At 50.9% G+C, this 19,848-nt stretch overlaps 1 protein-coding gene across 1 annotated transcript in view; it reads left to right on the forward strand.

Moving 5' to 3' along the window:
- The window catches only part of HSF1 (heat shock transcription factor 1), a 124,395-nt gene that overhangs the window by 45,362 nt on the left and 59,185 nt on the right, over positions 1-19,848 (forward strand). Inside the window, exon 2 of the mRNA XM_009886848.1 lies at positions 17,983-18,091. Coding sequence (XP_009885150.1) covers positions 17,983-18,091 — 109 coding nt within the window. The remainder of the gene's footprint in view (positions 1-17,982; positions 18,092-19,848) is intronic.

Below are 19,848 nucleotides of genomic sequence, written 5' to 3' on the forward strand. Positions count from 1 at the left end.
CAGTCTGTGCTGGGACTGGGGCTGCCCCATTTCCCCAAGCTGTCCTGGCCCACTCAGGGGACGGGAGCTGCTGCTGGTAGGTGAGAGTTCAAATGTAGGAAAGGGAGATTTGTACGCTGGTTTTGCCTCTGATGAAGCAGTGTGCTGAGTGAGGTCACTTCACAGTAGCTGTGCAGGTACGCGTTCTTGGCTTGTGCTAAATGTGCAATATCCTACTTTGTTCACTGAGTGATAAATTACCTTTATTTACCGCGTGTTTGCCGTGGGGTAACAGTGTGCATGAAGAGCAGTGTGATAGCAGGGACAGCCAGAGAGATCCAGCCTAGATCTAAGCTTTATTCCAAAGTATCTTTGCCCGTCCAATAAATAGATTATTTTTTTAACTCCTTTATATTATTGATAGGTGGATGACCCTTCTAGGTCTTGGCAAGAGCTAAGGCAGCATGGTCTAGATGGATACAACTCTCAAAATTTATCGTTAAGTCTTAGATCCTGATGATTTTCACTTGAGAAGCAGGGTTCTGCTTGTGTCAGGTGTCTGAGCTCCTTGTTATTCCTGGTGTTCAAAGGAAACGTTCTGGGAGTAAATGGAATTTTTGAAAACCTGGGGAAAGATTAGGTCTTCCCCTAAGTAGTTAGTTCTCTCGCTTGTTTTTTTTTTCTTGTTGTTGATATAGACTGTGATACAGAAACAAAATTGTTGATTATCCTCAAGCTTAGTCAGGTAATCAGTAGTTGATTATTCTCAGCTTACTGTGTTTAATTCCTTTCTTTTAATTTCCTTTAGTAATGGATGGAAGAAACAAGCTGTAGGCGTTCAGGAACATGGATCTCTTAAGTGGTTGCAAGAAGGAAAGAAATCTTTTATGTGTGTTTGAGGAGAAACCATCTCAGTAGAAAGCAGGAAAATAAACATAACGGGGTGATAAAGAAACAGAATACACTTTTTAAAATACATAACTTCTAATTTGACTTCTTTGAAGGTAAATGCTTCAAACTTTATTTGTGATTCCTTGACACACTTTTCTTTTTTTTTCCATAACTTTCTCAGCTTTGAAACTTCTCTCATCCCTACAGTGAACATTAATGAGTCAAACCGCCCCCCGGGCACAGTCCCCGCGTGCCTGAAGGGCAGGATGGCCCTTAGGCATCTGTCATGTCCTCAGCCTCTGCTGCTGCGGCAGCCGGGGGGCTGCCCTGCCTCAGCCATAAATCCCCCCATCTCAAGTGTAACATTGCCACTTTCCATTCAGACACTCTTGGATTTGCGAATCACAGAGGCCAGAAGTGTTCTGGGAAGTACCCCGGTCTGCCTGCACTCTCACCAGAGCCTCTCCTCCCGGACGCGGGGGCAGCCGGCATTTTCCAAAGGGTGTGTAGATAGAAATGCCTTTTCCTCATCGTTTCAAATCAGTCCATGTTTCTCATGTGTAAAGATGAGATGGCACCCGGCTGGATTGCTGGGCAGTAAGTTTAAAAGGCAGATATCTCGTAATGTTGCTCACGGATTGTGTAATCGCTCCCCACAATGATGGCGCGCAGGCCAAAACTGTAGAAGAATTTGAAAAGAGCTCAAGGAGGATGGATTGTTTTCTTATAAAACACAACGTCTGGATATAATTTCTCCCCTCAAAAGTACCGACGCTGCTGGTTGCTGGTTGAAGTTTGTCAGGGAAAGCTGATGTTGTCTCGCTCAAACATTTCCCCAAGCGTGTGAGGTGGTATCTTGTCTCCCTGCAGCTCAGTCTGATGTGGGGCAGCAAGTCTTGTTAACTCTGCAGCACATTTCCCCATTGAACAACCAAGTTGAACTGTCTTTGGGATACAAATAATATGACTAATTGAGCAGGGGAGTTGGACTAGATGATCTCTCGAGGTCCCTTCCAACTCTGAAAATTCTGTGATTCTGTGACTAGTTTATTTCTGACATTATTTGCTCCTTTTACCTCCCTTGCCGAGGCAAGCGTTCACCTCAACTGGGAGCTGTCTCTGCCAAAGAGTGCAGACTGTCTGCGTCTCTGCTAGTGCATCACCTTGGTGCGTTGATTCAGCTTTTTGTGCTCTGTGGGTTGTTGGTTTTTTTCCTGAATATTTTTCTGTGGAACTGGTGAGTTTTAATGACTCATCCTGCTGTCACCTGACTGCTGGAGGTCATGGGAAAGTGTACCTGGGGGTGGTAGGAGGAGGGGGACAACCTGTTTAAACTGCGTTAGTTGGAAGATGGGTGGCTTGTGCCTCTCTGGAGGTTGGGAGATGCTCTGAAAAGCAGCACTGCATTGCTCTGCTCCTGAAGAAGCTCCGGCTTAGGCATCTTCTGTTGGCTGGTCATAGACGTGGTAGACAGCTCTTGGGTTAATGCTGAACCTTCCCCGCCTGTTTCCCTTGTGCTACCTGTAGCGCTTGTCCTGTTCTTGGTGAACTGAGCTCGTGAAAAGCTCAGAGAAGTGCTGGAGCCAGGAGGGCAGGAGAAGGCAGCTGTGCCTGCTTTGGTGGGCAAATTTTGGCTCATAAATAAGCTCTTTGGCTCATTTATCTGACTCCTCACCCTGTCTGGTGATCTGCTGTTCTCCTCTGCCCTCCTGGCAGCCATGAGTCTCGTCTGGATCCAGGTGGGGAGGGTTCAGCCTGGAGAAGAGAAGGCTCCGCGCAGACCTCAGAGCCCCTTCCAGTGCCTAAAGGGTCTCCAGGAGAGCTGGGGAGGGACTCTGCATCAGGGAGGGCAGCCATGGGACCAGGGGGAACGGTTTGACGCTGACAGAGGGGGGATTTAGGTGAGATCTGAGGAGGAAATTCTCTCCTGTGAGGGTGGTGATCCCCTGGCGCAGGTTGCCCCGAGGAGCTGTGGCTGCCCCATCCCTGGAGGTGTTCAAGGCCAGGTTGGACGGGGCTCTGAGCAACCTGGGCTGGTGGGAGGTGTCCCTGCCCAGGGTACAGGTGGAACTGGGTGTTCTCCAAGGTCTCTTCCAACCCAAACCATTCTATAACTGTGAAAGCGTGAGTGAGGTGCTGTTTCCGTGCAGCCGGGTTTCAGTTTGATGGCTCTGTTAATGCTCTCGGACAGTGGAGGGGAGCAGAGTGCATGAAATAACCCCATCAGCAGCTTCTTTTGCCTGTAAACACGTACGCGCTTTCTGCACAGCTTGCCAAATTGGAGGCCGACTCTCATGAGGTCAGTGCCAAGGTCCTCGCCCGCGCTAGGAAAATTACTCTGTGCTGAAACTGTCTGTCACCGGTTCGGTCCTTCAAGAACTGAATTCCTGGTGGGTTGACTCCTGGTACGTGGGAGACACCGCTGCTCTTCCTGCTGTTCTTAAAACCAGTGTGATGGGAAGGCAAAGTCCTCGCGTCAGTGAAGTATTGTATGGAAAATCTGAACGTATACCTGGAAATGAGGAACGTGCAGAAGAATTACAGTACCCACATACTTCTAAAGAGCTCTGGTGTAAGGTCTGTGAAAGTTAACTGAAAATCAAGGAATCAGAAAGAGGAAGGAGTTATGGCTGCCAAGCAGTGAATGGGGGAAATGTGAGGTTTTATCTTGTATTTAATCCCTCACATGCATAGATAATAGCAACTTCCATGGTTTTGTGAGCGGGAGTTGATCTGGTCTAGTATATAGGGAGGGTTTGTTAAGTAGGGCACTGGGCTTTTAATAAAATAAAATTCAGCCATTGTTCAGAGCTTTTATGTTTGAATTGCTTATCTTCAAACTCTGCGTTTGCAATGCAAACTGAAACCAAAACTTCCATGGCGAGCAAAATAAAGTGCAGATTTTTACAGGGCAATGATAGCTGTAATCGTGTTGGATTTCCCACTGAATTTAAATTCAAGACCGTCTGCCTTTAAAGGTGGCGTTTTATCTCAGTCAAAGCAAAAGGAACATTTAGAATCATAAGGTGAAGGTCCAGTGTTAGGCGGGAGGTAAGAGATGTAGTAAGAGCTCCAGGAAGAGCACTCAGTGGGGAACTGAGCGCTGGAGAGCGCTGGGAGCCAGAAGAGCTGGACCTGCTGTGCCTGCTGCTCGCAACGGGCTCTGAGGGGGTGACCCGCTGAGACGCTGCTAAACCGAGTGTTCAGAAACCCTCTTGAAACCCTGGCTTTTCGGGGTGTCTGCCGCCACCATCCCTTCGCCCTGTTTAATAGCTTCGCCAGCTTTTTGAATACAGCTGACATCGCTTGTCTTCTTCCCGAATGGCACCGGAGCCCCCGGACCGCTCCGTGGAGCCATTTCCCAGTACAGGGCTGTTTTTCTGGGGACGGCTGTGTAGCAGTGATCCTGCGCTGTCTTGTTCCGCGCTCATTCATGCCAGGCACTTTATTTCCTTCCTAGAAAGGAAGTTGGAAAGGAAGCTTGGAGGAAACTTTATTCCGGGAAATGTTGACAGTTTTCCCTGGTTTTCTGCATTTTGCTCATGGGAGAGGAACCACTCTGTCAATTCTGCGCATGGGCACTTGGTGCTGAGCGCAGGGCATGCTGACAATGTTAGTTATAACTGGTGATTAACAGGAATAAATTACTTCAGTAGTTGATCTGCTGTGGAACTCTGTTGGACCCCCGAGTAATTATATCAGTTACTGGATAAATGGAGTCTACTGCAGGTCCCGCTGTATCTTTGGTATGTCCTTCTGCCCGGTATTCTTGATTGCAGATTCTCAGCCTCACTCACTGAAAACTTGTGTTTTGACCCACAAAGGAGTGATTAATCCTTGCCTTTTCCTGGGTTTAGGACCCCCTAGTCTGGCCCAAGAGGTTTTGTGTTCTTGCAATACCACTTCCAGCACAGCGTGTTTTCACTTTCAGTTATAAAGAATGGTGAATAGCTAATTTTAAATCCCTTTGTATACACAGAAGTTCCTTCTTTACTTTTCTTTCCCCATTAGCAATGTATTTTTCACAGCTTGTACTTTCTCTTACCTTTAATATGTTCTGTAGATAAAAGTGCGGGTATCTTTGCCTAGCTCAAAGCTCTCATCTACCTGACTCCAGTAACTGCCCCACAGAAAATGTGTTGCCATCGGCCAGTATGGACTAACACAAGATCCACAAAGCGAGTGAAGAACTGTCAAAAAAGAAGGGAAGCGTGTCATTTGAAAATACTTTTGTTAAGTTTTAGGTGAAATTACTAGCCAGGCTTCTCGAGGTTCTGGGGGTCTGTCTGCTGTAGCTCTTTTACTGATGTTGGCCTAAGAAAGGAGTAGCTGTGCAGTGAAATGAAGTAGCAAGGCGTCGCTAGCCCAGAGCCTGGTCTGGAACAGAGACGGGGGTAAGTCCTGACGACGCTGCGATTAGGAGTGGTACGACCCCACTCGTAGGAAATGCGAAGTCGTGCAAGTGAGCGATTTTTGCCGGCTTCTGGGAATTCGTTAGTTATGCCCGCAAATAGTTGTTTCTTTCTTGTGAATTTGATCAGACTGCTTTTCTTGCTGCAAAACCAAAACTGCGCTTTTATGCTTTTGGTAATGCGTGTGCATGTGTGAGCTGGTGTGGGTCACGGCATGGCGCTCGGGAACCGGCCGGGTGTCGGCAGCACTGCCTTGGAGTGGGGAACAAACAGTGGTGGTGCCTGAACACCTTCCGCTGCTACTTTGGTGTCGATTAGCAATATGAAACTATATGAAAGTTGCGTTTCCTTAGCCCAGCAAAAAAATGGCTGGGAAAAGCCTAAATGAGTGGGATCGGGTGGGTATGAACTTCCCTTAACAACAAACTGTAGGTAAAAAATAAGGAGGGTTCTGGGTCTGTGCTCTAATAGGTCTTGTGGCATCACAAAAGAAGTTTCAAGATGGAGTTTGAATAAATGTGTGAATGCCGCAGTCGCCTGCGATAGCTCGGGGCTGAGCCTGGTCACCCACAAGGTCTCTTGGCGTCCTGCGCTGTGTGGGTGAGAGGTGCCAGTCTGTTACCTCCCGCGCCGCTGGCTCTTCCCTCGCAGGATTTCTCCTTCTTGCCCTCCTGGGAAGATGGTGTGTCGAGGGATGCAGTGATGCTCTGCCATGCCTGAGCAGAGCGGGGCCGGTAAACTGAAGAAGCGGTGTTAGAGTGAACCAAGAAAAACCCCAGTTGATCTTTGTTGGATCTGTTTAGCGGGTGGCTTGTCTGTAGCTGCGAGAAGGCAGCCGAGTGTTGATCAGCAGCTCTGACCTTGGTTCTGCGGGTGCTGTGCGTGCCACAGAGGGATTTTCTGGTGGAATGTGCCTTCAGCTGTCAGGAAGCTTCCTTCCTGCTCCGCTGGTGTTCGAACTCTTGGTACACGCATAAAATTTCTTCTTGGACATTGCTTGCATGAAGTTCCCTTGTAGATAAGATCATAGGCAACGCACAGGTTTGTTTGATTTTTTTCTTGAAAGCCAAAGCTCATCACTTCCACACCGTTTGGCGCACACAAGAGGGGCGCAGTCAGACCCCAGGTGGTGACAGGCGTCTAATGGTGGTGTAGGTGAGCTTTACAAAAAATCCACCTTCGAAAAGGCAAGTTCCAAATCTCCATGCTGGAAATGGCAACTTGTGTAGATTTTTGGTCTGAAGCAGAATGCTCTTTCCATCGCACTGAAGCTGGAAATAGTGCAGTGATTGAATGTAGCTTGCGCAGAACCAACGCCAGCGTGTGCACTTTCCATATGGTGGTAGGGAAGGAGAATTTCTTTACTAGAATGACGTGACTAGTTTCCCAAACATGGTATGAAGAGTCTGTAAACTGTTTCGCGCAGAGGCAAACACGTGCAGCCTGGATTACTGAAATCCATTGGTTGTACCCGCATGGTTCCTGGAACGGCCGAGCAGTGGAGTGACCAGTCTGTCCTTGTCCCATCTCCAGTGCTTGTCGGGTGCGCTATGAACCGGTCCAGCTGCCTGGCCTGACTGGAAACCCCTGTAAGGTTTCTGCTGCTGAATTAGTAAGTTGGATCAGGTCTTGGGGAAGAGGGAGAGCAATCTGGTCCCATCATGGTCTGCACAAGGTGATGAGGGCGTATGGCTGTGATGAAGGGGAAGGGAGGACACATTTCTGGTTACAGCACGCTGTATGAGGTTCTGCTCGTCCTGCCTTGTCCCATCCTGAAGCTAAATATGAGGCTGTGCATAGACCCCAGCCAGTGCGCTAAGCAGCCGTCGCAAGTACCGGGGATCCAGGACCTCCAGTTCCTTCATTGCAATAGTCTGCTGCTGCTGTCGTGGTTGGTATTGACTTTAAGCACTGAATTTTTGTATTTCTAGCCAAAAGTATGTAAGTGTTAGCAAGGATAGGCATCGCCGTGTGGCCTTGCCTCTCCAGCAACTGTAACAGGCCGGCTAGCAGCTGGCTGGCTGCAGGCACGGTCACCCAAGGTAGCGTATGGCTGAGCTGTGTGGAAGGCCACCCCAAGGCTGGCTTTCACTGCAGACACGGTCACCGCGTTGGTAGCCCCAGTGCAGGTACGCTCAGACATAGTTCAGCTCTGGATTAAGGTCTTAGGAAAGTGTAAATGTGTTAAACTTGACACTTCTTAGCACGTGGTGGAAGATACTTCTAATTGTGGCACTTTGGTTCTCGCTGCTTGGGTCTAGCGAGTTACCCCATGCAGCGGTACAGGCTCAGGGCGGGGTGGCTCGAGGGCTGCCCGGCAGAAAGGGACCTGGGGGTGTTGGTGGACGGCCGGCTGAATGTGAGCCAGCAGTGTGCCCAGGTGGCCAAGAAGGCCAGTGGCATCCTGGCCTGTATCAGGAATAGCGCGGCCAGCAGGACTGGGGCAGATCATCCCTGTCCTTGGCACTGGAGAGGCCCCACCTTGAGTGCTGTGCTCAGTTTTGGGCCCCTCACGGCGAGACAGACATCGAGGGGCCGGAGCGTGTCCAGAGAAGGGCAACGGAGCTGGTGAGGGGTCTGGAGCACACGTCTGGTGAGGAGCGGCTGAGGGACCTGGGGGTGTTCCGCCTGGAGAAGAGGAGGCTGAGGGGAGACCTTCACGCTCTCAACAGCTCCCTGAAAGGAGGGGGTAGAGAGGGGGGGCTGACCTCTTCTCCCTGGTGACAAGTGATAGCATGAGAGGAAATGGGTTCAAGTTATGCCAGGCGAGGTTTAGATTGGATATTAGGAAACATTTTTTCACCGAAAGGGTTATCGAACATTGGAAGAGGCTGCCCGGGGAGGGGGGGATTGGCCATCCCTGGAGGTGTTTAAAAGAAGGGCAGACGTGGTGCTTGGGGACATGGCTTAGAGGTGGTTTTGTCAGGGTAGGTTAATGGTTGGGCTTGATGATCTTAATGGTCCCTTCCAACCTCAGCGATTCTATGATGTTTCCAGCCGTCTCCAGCCCAGCTGGGCGCAAACGCTCCTGGGGCCAGCGCTGTGCGCCGCAGCCCTGCTGCACTTGGCAGGGGGGTCTCCCCTTTCAACCCTGTACGAAGGGCGTCTTCTAAACAGTAGGTCAGGTGCTGATAGCAGAAGGGTTTCTTTTCTGTATGTTGACAGGTGTGTCTTTCAACACCCGTATCTACTGGCAAATGAGGCCGGGTCAGTTTGGTTTAAGTCAGCATGTCAGCATTTCTGCTCAAACCAGTGTTCGTGCCGAGCCTTGTGCTGCCGCAGCCTTGTGGGGCTACACATGTAACGGGTCCTGGTTAAAACCCACCAAGCAAAAAAACTTAGATCATGGAGTAATTCAGGTGAGAAGGGACTTCTGGTGGTCTCTAGTCCCAGCTGTGGCTCAGAGCAGGGTCCACGCTGGGGTCACACCAGGTCATTCTGATCCTGACCCAAACTTGCTCCTCCATATCCCAGCACCTTGTAGGTGAGGTCCGCACTTGTGTCTGCCTTACTCCTGTGCTCTGCTCCTCTCTCTCCTTCCCTTGTGGAGCTGCAGGTCCTCCCCGACACCCCGAAGTGGTCTCTTCCCCGGGCTGAACAAGCCCTCATCCCTCAGCCTCCCCTGTCCAGGCAGGAGCTGCAGCCCCGTCACTGCCCTGGTGATCCTCTGCTGAATTTGAGCTGGTTTATCTGTGTTCTGCGTTGATTCAGCAGCGCAGGGTGCTCTTGGCTTTCCCTCTAGCAGGGGCCGCCAGTCGTGTGTGGTTCTGAGCCAGGTGTTCGGGGCAGGCCATGGTGCAGGAGGTGTCCACCTTTTCCTCTGCGAGCTGTGACCTGAACATCTCTCTGAAGTTGTCCGTATGTCCCTTGAGAAGCTGAGGGAACCCCATTCTGTCCGCTCTGGCTGCTCTAGGCAGGCAACGAGTGCGCTGCTACGTAAGCCTTCAGGTGCTTTGGTTTGGTTGAGCCTCTTCGTTGGCACTTGATGTGTACAAACACCGAGTAACCTGAAGGGATGAAAGCTCCTGAGCTAGTTTGGATCCTGCCACGCCGGCGCTGGTGCCCCGGGCTGCAGCCACATAGTCTGTGCTTTTGCTGTGCTAGTGAAAGGCTTTGTTCTGTCCTGTTGGCAGTCGTTTTGCTGGAGATGGCTTCCTCCTTCCCTTCCCACCCAACACATCTGTTTTCATGAGCCATTTCCACCACCGGGGTTCAGTGGCACCTCCAGCAAGACCCAGGACACCTGGTTGAAGAAGGCAGCGAGAAGCCAGGGCAGGCAGGCTGCCTCCAGCAACATCCGTCTGGGAAGTCCATGTCCATCTATCCCCACGGTCCCCGACCTGTGATGAGGTGGCCAAGTACAGCCCGTCTTAGGGCTGAGCTGCCGGTGGAGCAGAGCCCGAACCCTGGCAGATCCCACGTGGTGTGGTGAGGTGGGACCTGAGTGGAACGGGTGGTGAGTTGTCCTGCTCCCAGGCAGGAGCCCCACAGCCTGCCACGTGTCGGGGACTAACGATCTGTAAATAAAAAGCGGCTGTCATGGAGCTGGAGTGCTCTGAATCGGCCCAGAACAGTGCAGCTTCATAGTGTCTCTCGTCTTTAGGGTGGAAGGTGAAAGAAACAGGTAAATTTTTCCAATTCCTGTGTTTCCAAGGCTTAAACAAAGTCTTTTTGTTGTTGGAGAGGCACGAGGAATGTCCAGTTAATCTTCATTGCTGGGACATAGGAGAATTTTGTGGGGTTAGTCTTGCTTTCAAGTGGTGAGGCCAGAAAGTTCCCGGGTGGTTTTTTCTTGTTTTTGTTTTTTTTTTTTTACCATTTCAGATGGTTTTCATAGTCTTAATGATTAGATTGAAACTGGAATTTGAGAATGGTGAAATCTCATGCCAGTCTCTCAAAACTGAACATTAAGATTTAAAAAATAAACAGCAATATTGTCACATCATTTTTTTTTTAAATATCTGCCATGGTTGATGAACTTTCATTTTATAAGGGTTTCATTTTCTGGTGTGTCATCGTAAGGCTCTGGTAACGTGACGTGGGCCAAGTTGTGGGTTTGCTGCTGTCCCTCCTGTCCAGGTGGTTTCGCTGTGCGGTGGCATTTGCACCATGGGGATCGGGATTCCCAGTTTCCGAGTAGGTCTGGCGTGTCAGGTGTTGGGAAGTAACATTGAACCTTTTATTTGTTGTTCTAAAGTCAATATTTTCCTGCATTTTCCCACTTATTTCACAGACTTAAGTCTCTTATATACCGAATGTCCAAATATGTCCAACCTGGTCTAGTGGGACGTGTCCCTGTCTATGGCAGGGGGATTGGAACTCAATGATCTTCAAGGTCCTTTCCAACCCAAACCATTCTGTGATTCTATGTAGAAGATCTTAAGTTATACTTCAGAAATTAGGTTTTCTTTCTATCTTGCCATGATAGTAAGTGACCCAGATTCTGCGGCGCTCGGGGCTGAAGGCAGCTTAGTGTTGGGCCTCAGAGTGATCGTGGTTATCAGAGCCTCCAGCTCACCTGGGCATGACTGCAGCACTTTTTTTAAACTTTCTGATTTTATACTATTTTGGGGGGAAAACCAAAATATGTTCAGCAGTACATCAATCAGAAATACTGAATGTTTAAAATCGCTTTGCCGGTTCTTCAGAATTTTTCCAACTGGGGCCTCCCTACCAATGGCGAAGGATGGAGAACTGTTGGCCCATGTTATTTCTGGCCCGGTATCTGCAGAGGAGTTGAAGGGTGTCATGGTGAGCAACGGGACAGGGCACCAGGGGATGCCGCAGAGTAGTTTGTCAGGGAGGAGGGAATGCCTGTGAGTACTTTAACGTATACTGTCCAGTGTCTTTGAGTTCCACCTGTAGTGTGGAGGGTGGAGAGACAGAAGCAAGATGATCGGGATTGACAGATGGAGGAGGTGCTGGCTTTTCAGAAGCGGGTTTTTGGAGGGATTGCGGGTCTGAACGCTGCTGCTCCCAGCTGCCGTGCCGGTGAGATGCTGCCGACCGATCTGATGGAGTCACCTGGAGGTGGTGAAGAGGGGAACATGAGGGGAAGAAGAGGTGAAGAGGGGAGAGGCAGCAGGAACAGGCATGCTAAAAGGTTACTCTGGACATTCAGTGCATCATTGTAGATGGCAAATAATGTGGTCTGGGGGAAGGAGCGGAAGGAACAGAGCAAAATTTTGGTGTGAAACCTGTGGAACTGCAGAGCTGTGTCAGGGACTGGAGGGGCTGGGAGGGCTCAGGGCAGCTCTGAGGCCGCAGGCTGGTGATACTTCTGGAGGGAGGGCTGCACGGGGCACTCATCCCGTGGACAGCTGTAATGTTTCCAGATTCGTAGCTCTGCTCATAGCTGTATGTGACAGACTTACAGCCTTCATCCTCCCTTCGGGTCTGTAATCTTCGGGCCCTTAACCTCAGCCGTTCAGTGCCATCAAGAACCGATTAACAACAAAGCTTGAGCAATTTTGTGCATTATAGAACTACTATTACTTCTGTAAATAGAGTGAAAAGATTTTTGCTAAACACAAGCCCTTCTACAATCTTAATTCTGAAAAGGGCATTGAGGGTTTCAGGTCGGTGTCCTGCTGCAGAGCATGCGTAGGAGCGGGGAGAGAAGCAAGACGGCTGCGGTGGCTTTTAGCACCGCCTGGAGTAGGAAAGAGACTTTTCCACACCAAGCCTCCACTCAGACCCTTTCCCTAATCAACTGGCTTTTCTCCCCCAGCATCAGTTTCAGAAAAATCCTTTATGGGCACCTCCTTTTTCTGTCTGCCAGAAGAATAAATGGTGTCTCAAGCCTGCGAGGCTTTGCAGGAGGAGAAGGGGAGAAACAGAAGGCAGTAGTGCCGACGTGGAGACCCGGAGTGTGTGGCGGGTGGTCAGAGCTCATCTAGATGAGGAGTGAGTGTGGTGCCGGCAAACACATGGAACATGTCTAGTGCCACATGAGTCATTTTGACTTCATGTTGTCCCTCTCATAGGCAGAGCTGAGGCTTTTGACAAAACAACCTGATCTGCGCTAAGATGTTTGATGCTGTCTGAACTGAACTTGGAATGTGTCAAGGGAAAAGCATACCAAAATTACACAAGATGAGCTGTACTTCACTTACTGCCATAACTTCTGCGCTGCCTTGTTAAGAGACCTGTCTGCATTGTGTCTTCCCTTTCCACAAACCCTGATAACTGCTGGGAAATGGGCCAACCCCAGCGCTGTCCCCTTGGGTCACGTCATTGATGCCGAGCATGGCTCCAGCAGGCAGAGAGTGCAGGTGGCCCACGGGTGGATTTCAGCTCAAGGGCACTTCTTCGAGGCCAGCGAGCTGAGATCCTCGAGTTGAGGTCCCGGAACAGTGAGGGAGAAGTGAGGTTTAGAACAGAAGCTCCCCGACCCCCCTTTCTGCTACATAAGACCAGTGGAGAGTGGTGTTCTCTGTGGAGACCGGTGATGAGTGCCATTCCGCAGAGGTTGATACTGGCACTGGGGCTGGTCAATGTCTTTGTCCATGACATGGACAGCGCGGCCGAGGGCGCCCTCAGGGAGTCTGTGGGTGACACCAAACTGTGTGGGGCAGCGACACCCCTGAGGGAGGGGATGGAGTCCAGAGGGACCGGGACGGGCTGAGAGGTGGCCCCGTGTGAAGGTGACGGGGCTGAGCCGGGCCAAGCGCAGGGTTCTGCTGCGGGGTGGGGGCAGCCCCCGGTCCCGGCACAGGCTGGGGATGGAGGGATGGAGAGCAGCCCTGCCGAGAAGGGCTCGGGGGTGCCGGGGGGGGAAAAGCCGGCCAGGAGCCGGCAACGTGCGCCGGCAGCCCAGCGAGGCCCCCGCAACCCGGGCTGCAACAGGAGAGACATGGACCTGGTGGAGCGGGGCCAGAGGAGGCCACCGAGATGCTGGGAGGGCTGGAGCCCCTCTGCTGGGAGAGTTGGGGGGTTCAGCCTGGAGAAGAGAAGGCTCCGCGCAGACCTCAGAGCCCCTTCCAGTGCCTAAAGGGGCTCCAGGAGAGCTGGGGAGGGACTCTGCATCAGGGAGGGCAGCCGTGGGACCAGGGGGAACGGTTTGACACTGACAGAGGGGGGATTTAGGTGAGATCTGAGGAGGAAATTCTCTCCTATGCGGGTGGTGATCCCCTGGCGCAGGTTGCCCCGAGAAGCTGTGGCTGCCCCATCCCTGGAGGTGTTCAAGGCCAGGTTGGACGGGGCTCTGAGCAACGTGGGCTGCTGGGAGGTGTCCCTGCCCAGGGCAGGGGGTGGACCTAGATGGGCTTTAAGGTCCATTCCAACTCTAACCATTCTGTGATTCTGTATGCAGTCACCCCAAGAAAGATCCTTAACCTCATTTGTATCAGCTATTTAATTTTAAGAGGAGCATTAATGACTAACTAGTCTGTCCTTGATGGTTTGAAGTGCTTTGGAAATGATTCTGAAGAGCAGAATAACTAAAGCCATAGAAGTAAATGAAAATGGCATAAAATACAGCATAGGCTTACCAAAAATTGATTTAATCTCCTCACCTCTCCTCTGAACATGAAATCTTTTTCTGGATAAAGGAATGGGGGCAGATCTGGTGTGTCTGGACTTCTGCAAAGCATTTGATACTCTGCCGCATGGAAAATCATAAATGAAAGTGGAGAAGCTGAGGATTAATACAAGAATTGTGAGGGAGGGTCTGGCTAAAGCAGAGACTGCAGTTCGGTTTTGGAAGGTCGCTCCAGTCTGGAGAGAGGTCATGGCAGAGCTGCTCAAAGATCGAATCTTGGAACAGTTGTCTTGAATGCGGTTTTTGTAATGACTTTGGCACAGAAGGTGTGTTGAGAAAATTTTCACAACACAGTGTTGGGCTTTGTTAACCCAGTAAAGGTTTGGGATGCTGTGCAGAAGAAACCTGACAGCCTTGAGAACCGGAATCAGAGAAATAAGGTAGAGTGTGGTTAATGCCCGTGCAGGGTTGAGTTAGTCCTAACTCTGTAAATAATGCTGTCACGTATGGACAATGTGTGTTGGGCGTGTGTGCATGCTGATGGTCGGTGGACTAACAGCAGGAAGGGAGAGGAGCTGGTTGAGCAAAAGGTGGTTGGTGTGAGTGCAAGAAAAATGTGCATAAGGCAGCCATAAACAGTCTGGAAATGGGAATATTTCTAATAATTGGAGAGAGAAATGCTCCAGTGGTACAGCGTTAAGTGCTAAAAATACAAATTTTTAGATGAATCTCAGTTATGAAGGAAATCATCAATGTGATTCTGAGAATATTAGATGTGAAGGCTGAGAGCCCCTCTTCAAGTCCCTCCTCTTCCCTTCTTTGTTGGAAGGAACAGGTACTGCGTTGAGACTTGGGTGAAACTCCTGGAGAAGTTTCTGCAGCCTGGAGAAGAGAAGGCTCCGGGGAGACCTCAGAGCCCCTTCCAGTGCCTAAAAGGGTCTCCAGGAGAGCTGGGGAGGGACTCTGCATCAGGGAGGGCAGCCATGGGACCAGGGGGAACGGTTTGACACTGACAGGGGGGATTTAGGTGAGATCTGAGGAAGAAATTGTCTGTGTGGGTGGTGAGCCCCTGGGGCAGGTTGCCCTGAGAAGCTGTGGCTGCCCCATCCCTGGAGGTGTTCAAGGCCAGGTTGGACGGGGCTCTGAGCAACCTGGGCTGGCGGGAGGTGTCCCTGCCCAGGGCAGGGGGTGACTTGACGGCCTTTAAGGTCCCTTCCAACTCTAATCATTCTGTGATTCTGTGAAACTCCTTGAAGTTGATGGACACAATAGCCATCCTTCTGTGAAAGCAGAGGAAAAATCTGTTATGCATGTTAGCGGCGTGGCTGGACTCCTGTCGAGTAGCTAAACCTGGGAAGACTTGCCGGGCTGGGCAGGAGCGGTGCGGTGCGGGGCAGTTTGGGGAGTGTGGACGTAGATAAAGGGAGTGGAGTATTTTGGATGTGACGACATACAGCGAAGGGCTGTGGTGCTGTGGAGTTCACAGCGAAGACCACCAGCAAACTTCATTATTTTAGGGGGCAAGAAAGCAAGAACTCTGGAGTGGAGCAACTCCAGCAAAGCAAAAATCCTTGGAATGGGACAAAAAGATGTTTTGTTGATTGTGGGTTGCCATCTTCAGGGAGACGGCTGGTGTGTGCTTCCTTCCTTCACTGCTGACTTTCTATTGCGTTTTTTGCTGTTAGAATCAACTCAGAGTACTCATAAGTATTGGATAAGGAGTAAAGGACCTTAATGAGAACAGATACTCAAACACAGGTGAATCCTCTGAAGGAGGAATGAAACTCATCCATTGACTGAAAAGCCCAAACTGTCAACTTTTAGTAAGCCCTTACCTGGTTTGGTTACTGCCAGGCAGAATTTTTTGAAGTCTGTTTTGGGGTGGGGTGTTCTTTTTTTTTTTTTCAGTAGTCTTGATTCTTTAGGATTAATGCTGCATTGAATTTGCCCAGGCTGTGCTGCCATTCAGCGTGAACTGGACAGGCTGGAGAGTTGGGCAGAGAGAAACCTTATGGAGTTCAACAAGGGCAAGTGTAGGGTGCTGCATCTGGGGAGGAATAACCCCATGCACCAGTACAGGTTGGGGGCTGACCTCCTGGAGAGCAGCTCTGTGGAGAGGGACCTGGGAGTCCTGGTGGACAACAGGATGCCCATGAGCCAGCAATGTGCCCTGGCAGCCAAGAAGGCCGATGGCATCCTGGGTGGCATCAAGAAGAGTGTGGCCAGCAGGGCGAGGGAGGTCATCCTCCCCCTCTCCTCTGCCCTGGTGAGGCCACATCTGGAGTGCTGTGTCCAGTTCTGGGCTCCCTGGGTCAAGAAGGACAGGGATCTGCTGGAGAGGGTCCACCAAAGGGCAACGAAGATGATGAGGGGACTGGAGCATCTTTCTGATGAGGAAAGGCTGACGGACGTGGGGCTTTTTAGTCTGGAGAAGAGAAGACTGAGGGGGGATCTTATCGATGGTTATCAATCCAGAGAGGTGGGGGAGTCTCCCCCTCTGGAGCCATCCCAAACCCGCCTGGACGCCGTCCTGTGCCACTGCTGGAGGTGCCCCTGCTCTGGCAGGGGTGGCACTGGGGCAGCTCCAGAGGTCCCTTCCAGCCCTGACCAGTCTGTGTGATTCTGTGATTGCAGAGCGCTGGTGGTTTTGTGTTCATCTTGTTGCTCAGCTCAGTAACGGGCCAGGGGGCTCTTGGACCTCGTGTGGCCAGGCCTGGTTTCAGATTGAAGGAGCAGCTCCTGCTTCGGTGCTTTCACCGAGTCACTCGTGAACTGGGGGGGACTTTGGAGTTCTGGAGGCACCGTCCCTCTGCTCTCGTGTGGGTGGTCTGGCCTGGCCCTGCCGCTTTTCTTTTGAACTAAGAAGTCTGATTGCTTTATGGCCGCGCAGTGGCTCCTGAGGATCGCGTCAGGCTTGGCGCTGCTCTGGTGCGCTGCCAGCCCTGTGTGCTGGTGGTACGTGGGATGATGTTAGCAGGAGGATGCAGGAGCAGGAGCGGGACTTTGTCACGGAAGAAAATCCAGGTTGTAAAATGCGTTTGGAGTTCTTGTGTCACTTTGCCAGAATGAAAATCCCGTCTTTTGCTGTTCTGCAGATGCTTATGTTGACAGTATAATGCCTGCTCAGCGTGCCAGAAAGGTAATAGAAACCATACTGGGTAAAACGGCACCACAGACCTGAAGGCTAAGTGGCTGCAATGGGATCCTGACTACTAGTCAAGATAGTTAGAATAGTTAAAATAACCAGTAATTCTTGGCACGCGCTGTTCTGTTGGTGATAACTCGTTTTCCAAAACCCAACAGCGGGAGTACCTCGGGGTGTAGAGGGGCAGCAGTGCTTCCTCCTGGCTCTCCCTATTCCTACTTTTTACATCAACATGTAGAAATTTTTTATCAATTGCAGTGAAAAATTAAAACTTGTTAAGTCAGTGCTGCTCTCGCTCTGCCAGTGACAGCATGTCTTGCTTTCAGCTGCTCCGGACCATGTCCGCCTTGTCTGCGCGGGCACGGCGAGCAGCCCGAGACTGGCCGGACACATAGTTTGCTTCATCTGTTTGCAGATGTTGGTGTTTAAAGTCAGATGAGCCTGGTTGTCTTAATTTGCTAGGAAGATCGTTGGCTGTTGCTGTAGATACGAAAACAAGTTAATTGGGACAAGTTGGGGAATTAATAGATTTGCAGTTGTGCAAGTTGAGGTTTAATCTTTGTAGCCTGCTTCACCTCCTGGCTTGTATTTTTAAGTCTCTGGGGAATTGTGCTCTGCTGGTTCCTCCACATTATTCCCCTGATCACAGCGTAGAGTTGTGGGCGAACTGCCCCTTCTCCATAACTCACAGGTGTGTGGTGTTCTCCTGGACCGAGTGGAAGGAACCAGGATTTGGCTGCCATTGGCTGAGTGCTCCTGTGGGCAGCCAGCCTGGGCCAGCAGAGATGCCGCGACGTGCTGCAGGCGAACTGCGTCAGGAGCTGCAGGACGGGGTTGAGGTCCTTCTGAACTGTACTCATGGGAGCTTGCGTCGGTCGGGTGGTAACAGCTTCAAACAAAGCTAATAAACTATGTTCTTCCCTGCGTCTGAGAGACTCCACGAGTCAGGGCCATTACTGGTTTCACCCACAGCAACGCAGAATTTGTGTTTGTGAAATGAAGGGGCAGGTGGGCTTCTCTCTTTCTGTCCAACGGTGGTTGATAATGTTTCATTTTATTTTCTGTTTTGACAGAGTGGAAGCAGCTTCCATGTGTTTGACCAAGGCCAGTTTGCCAAGGAGGTGCTTCCAAAGTACTTCAAACACAACAACATGGCCAGCTTCGTACGGCAGCTCAATATGTGTAAGTATCTTCTGGGCAGTTCGGCGTGCAAAACGTAAAGCTCGTCCTGAAATGAGGTTCCCTTCTTCTGCTCAGTTTTAACAGAGGGGAGATCTCATTGAGTTGGGAGCATTTGCCAGCTTTGTAATCACTCAGTTTTGGGGGACAGAGTGGTAGTTTTGAGCTTGGCCTCTGATGAAGGGAACTGCAACTTCTGAAACTGAAAACTTCTGCTAAATATAAAGAACTTCAGCCTCTCGGGCATCTTTTATCCTGAAATGACCTGATTATTGGCACAGGGGTTCTGAATGCTTGTGTTTGCAAATCATTAATGTTTGTGACAGCACTCTTTGCCATGCTGTGTCATGAAAGAGGACCTCCTCTGGAACATTTCCAATGAGACAGGATCACCACGTCATAGCTTCTTCATTTTCTACTCATTTTCTTGAGGGGATGTTGCTGACAGCATCAGGTAGAGCAGGCACTGTCTGAACTTGCTCTTCATAGAGTCTTCACAGAATGGTTAGAGTTGGAAAGGACCTTAAAGGTCATAGAATGGGTTACGTTGGAAAGGACCTTAAAGGTCATAGAATGGGTTACGTTGGAAAGGACCTTGAAGATCATGCAGTTCCAACCCCGTGCCCTGGGCAGGGACACCTCCCACCAGCCCAGGTTGCTCAGAGTCCCGTCCAACCTGGCCTTGAACCCCTCCAGGGATGGGGCAGCCACAGCTTCTCGGGGCCACCTGCCCCAGGGGCTCACCACCCGCACGGACAAGAATTTATTCCTCAGATCTCATCTCAATCTCCCCTCTGTCAGTGTCAAACTGTTCCCCCTGGTCCCATGGCTCCCCTCCCTGATGCAGAGTCCCTCCCCAGCTCTCCTGGAGCCCCTTTAGGCACTGGAAGGGGCTCTGAGGTCTGCGCGGAGCCTTCTCTTCTCCAGGCTGAACCCCCCAACTCTCCCAGCAGAGGGGCTCCAGCCCTCCCAGCATCTCGGTGGCCTCCTCTGGCCCCGCTCCACCAGGTCCATGTCTCTCCTGTGCTGAGGCCCCCGAGCTGGAGGCAGCACTGCAGGGGGGTCTCCCCAGAGCAGAGTAGACGGGAAGAATCACCTCCCTTGGCCTGCTGAATTCAGGTGTCTGCTGCTTTTCTGTTGATAAAGCTTGCTATCCTGTCATGGAAGAGAATTCAGTTGGTTTAACCTCACCTTTTCTTGTCTTCTGGGTTGGTTTGGGTTTGGTTTTTGGTTTTGAGGATTTTTTTACTTATGAACATGTGTACGTGAAAAGTGGCACCTGCTTGTGTAGCTCTCTGAGCAGGCTCAAGAGTTCCTAGAGAATTGGAGAATGCTCCGTTTCCCATCACAGTTGAGGAGAGGTTTGCCCAAAATCTCACATCCTGCCAGCAGAAGAGAGATGTCATTGGGCTGCTTACATGTAATGAGAATCATAGAATCATCTAGGTTGGAAGTGACCTCTAAGATCATCAAGTCCAACCGTTAACCCAACGCTGCCACGTTACCACTAACCCACGTCCCTCAGCACCACCTCTGCCCGTCTGTTAAACACCTCCAGGGGTGGTGACTCCCCCACTGCCCTGGGCAGCCTCTGCCAGTGCTCCACAACCCTTTCCGGGAAGAAGCGTTTCCCAAGCTCCAATCTAAACCTCCCCTGGCGCAGCTTGAGGCCATTTCCCCTTGTCCTCCTGTTCCTCGGGAGCAGAGACCGACCCCCCCTCGCTACCTGCTCCTTTCAGGGAGCTGTGGAGAGCGCGAAG

The sequence above is a fragment of the Charadrius vociferus genome, unplaced genomic scaffold (genome assembly GCF_000708025.1).
Source record: "Charadrius vociferus isolate BGI_N301 unplaced genomic scaffold, ASM70802v2 scaffold1036, whole genome shotgun sequence".
NCBI lineage: Eukaryota > Metazoa > Chordata > Aves > Charadriiformes > Charadriidae > Charadrius > Charadrius vociferus.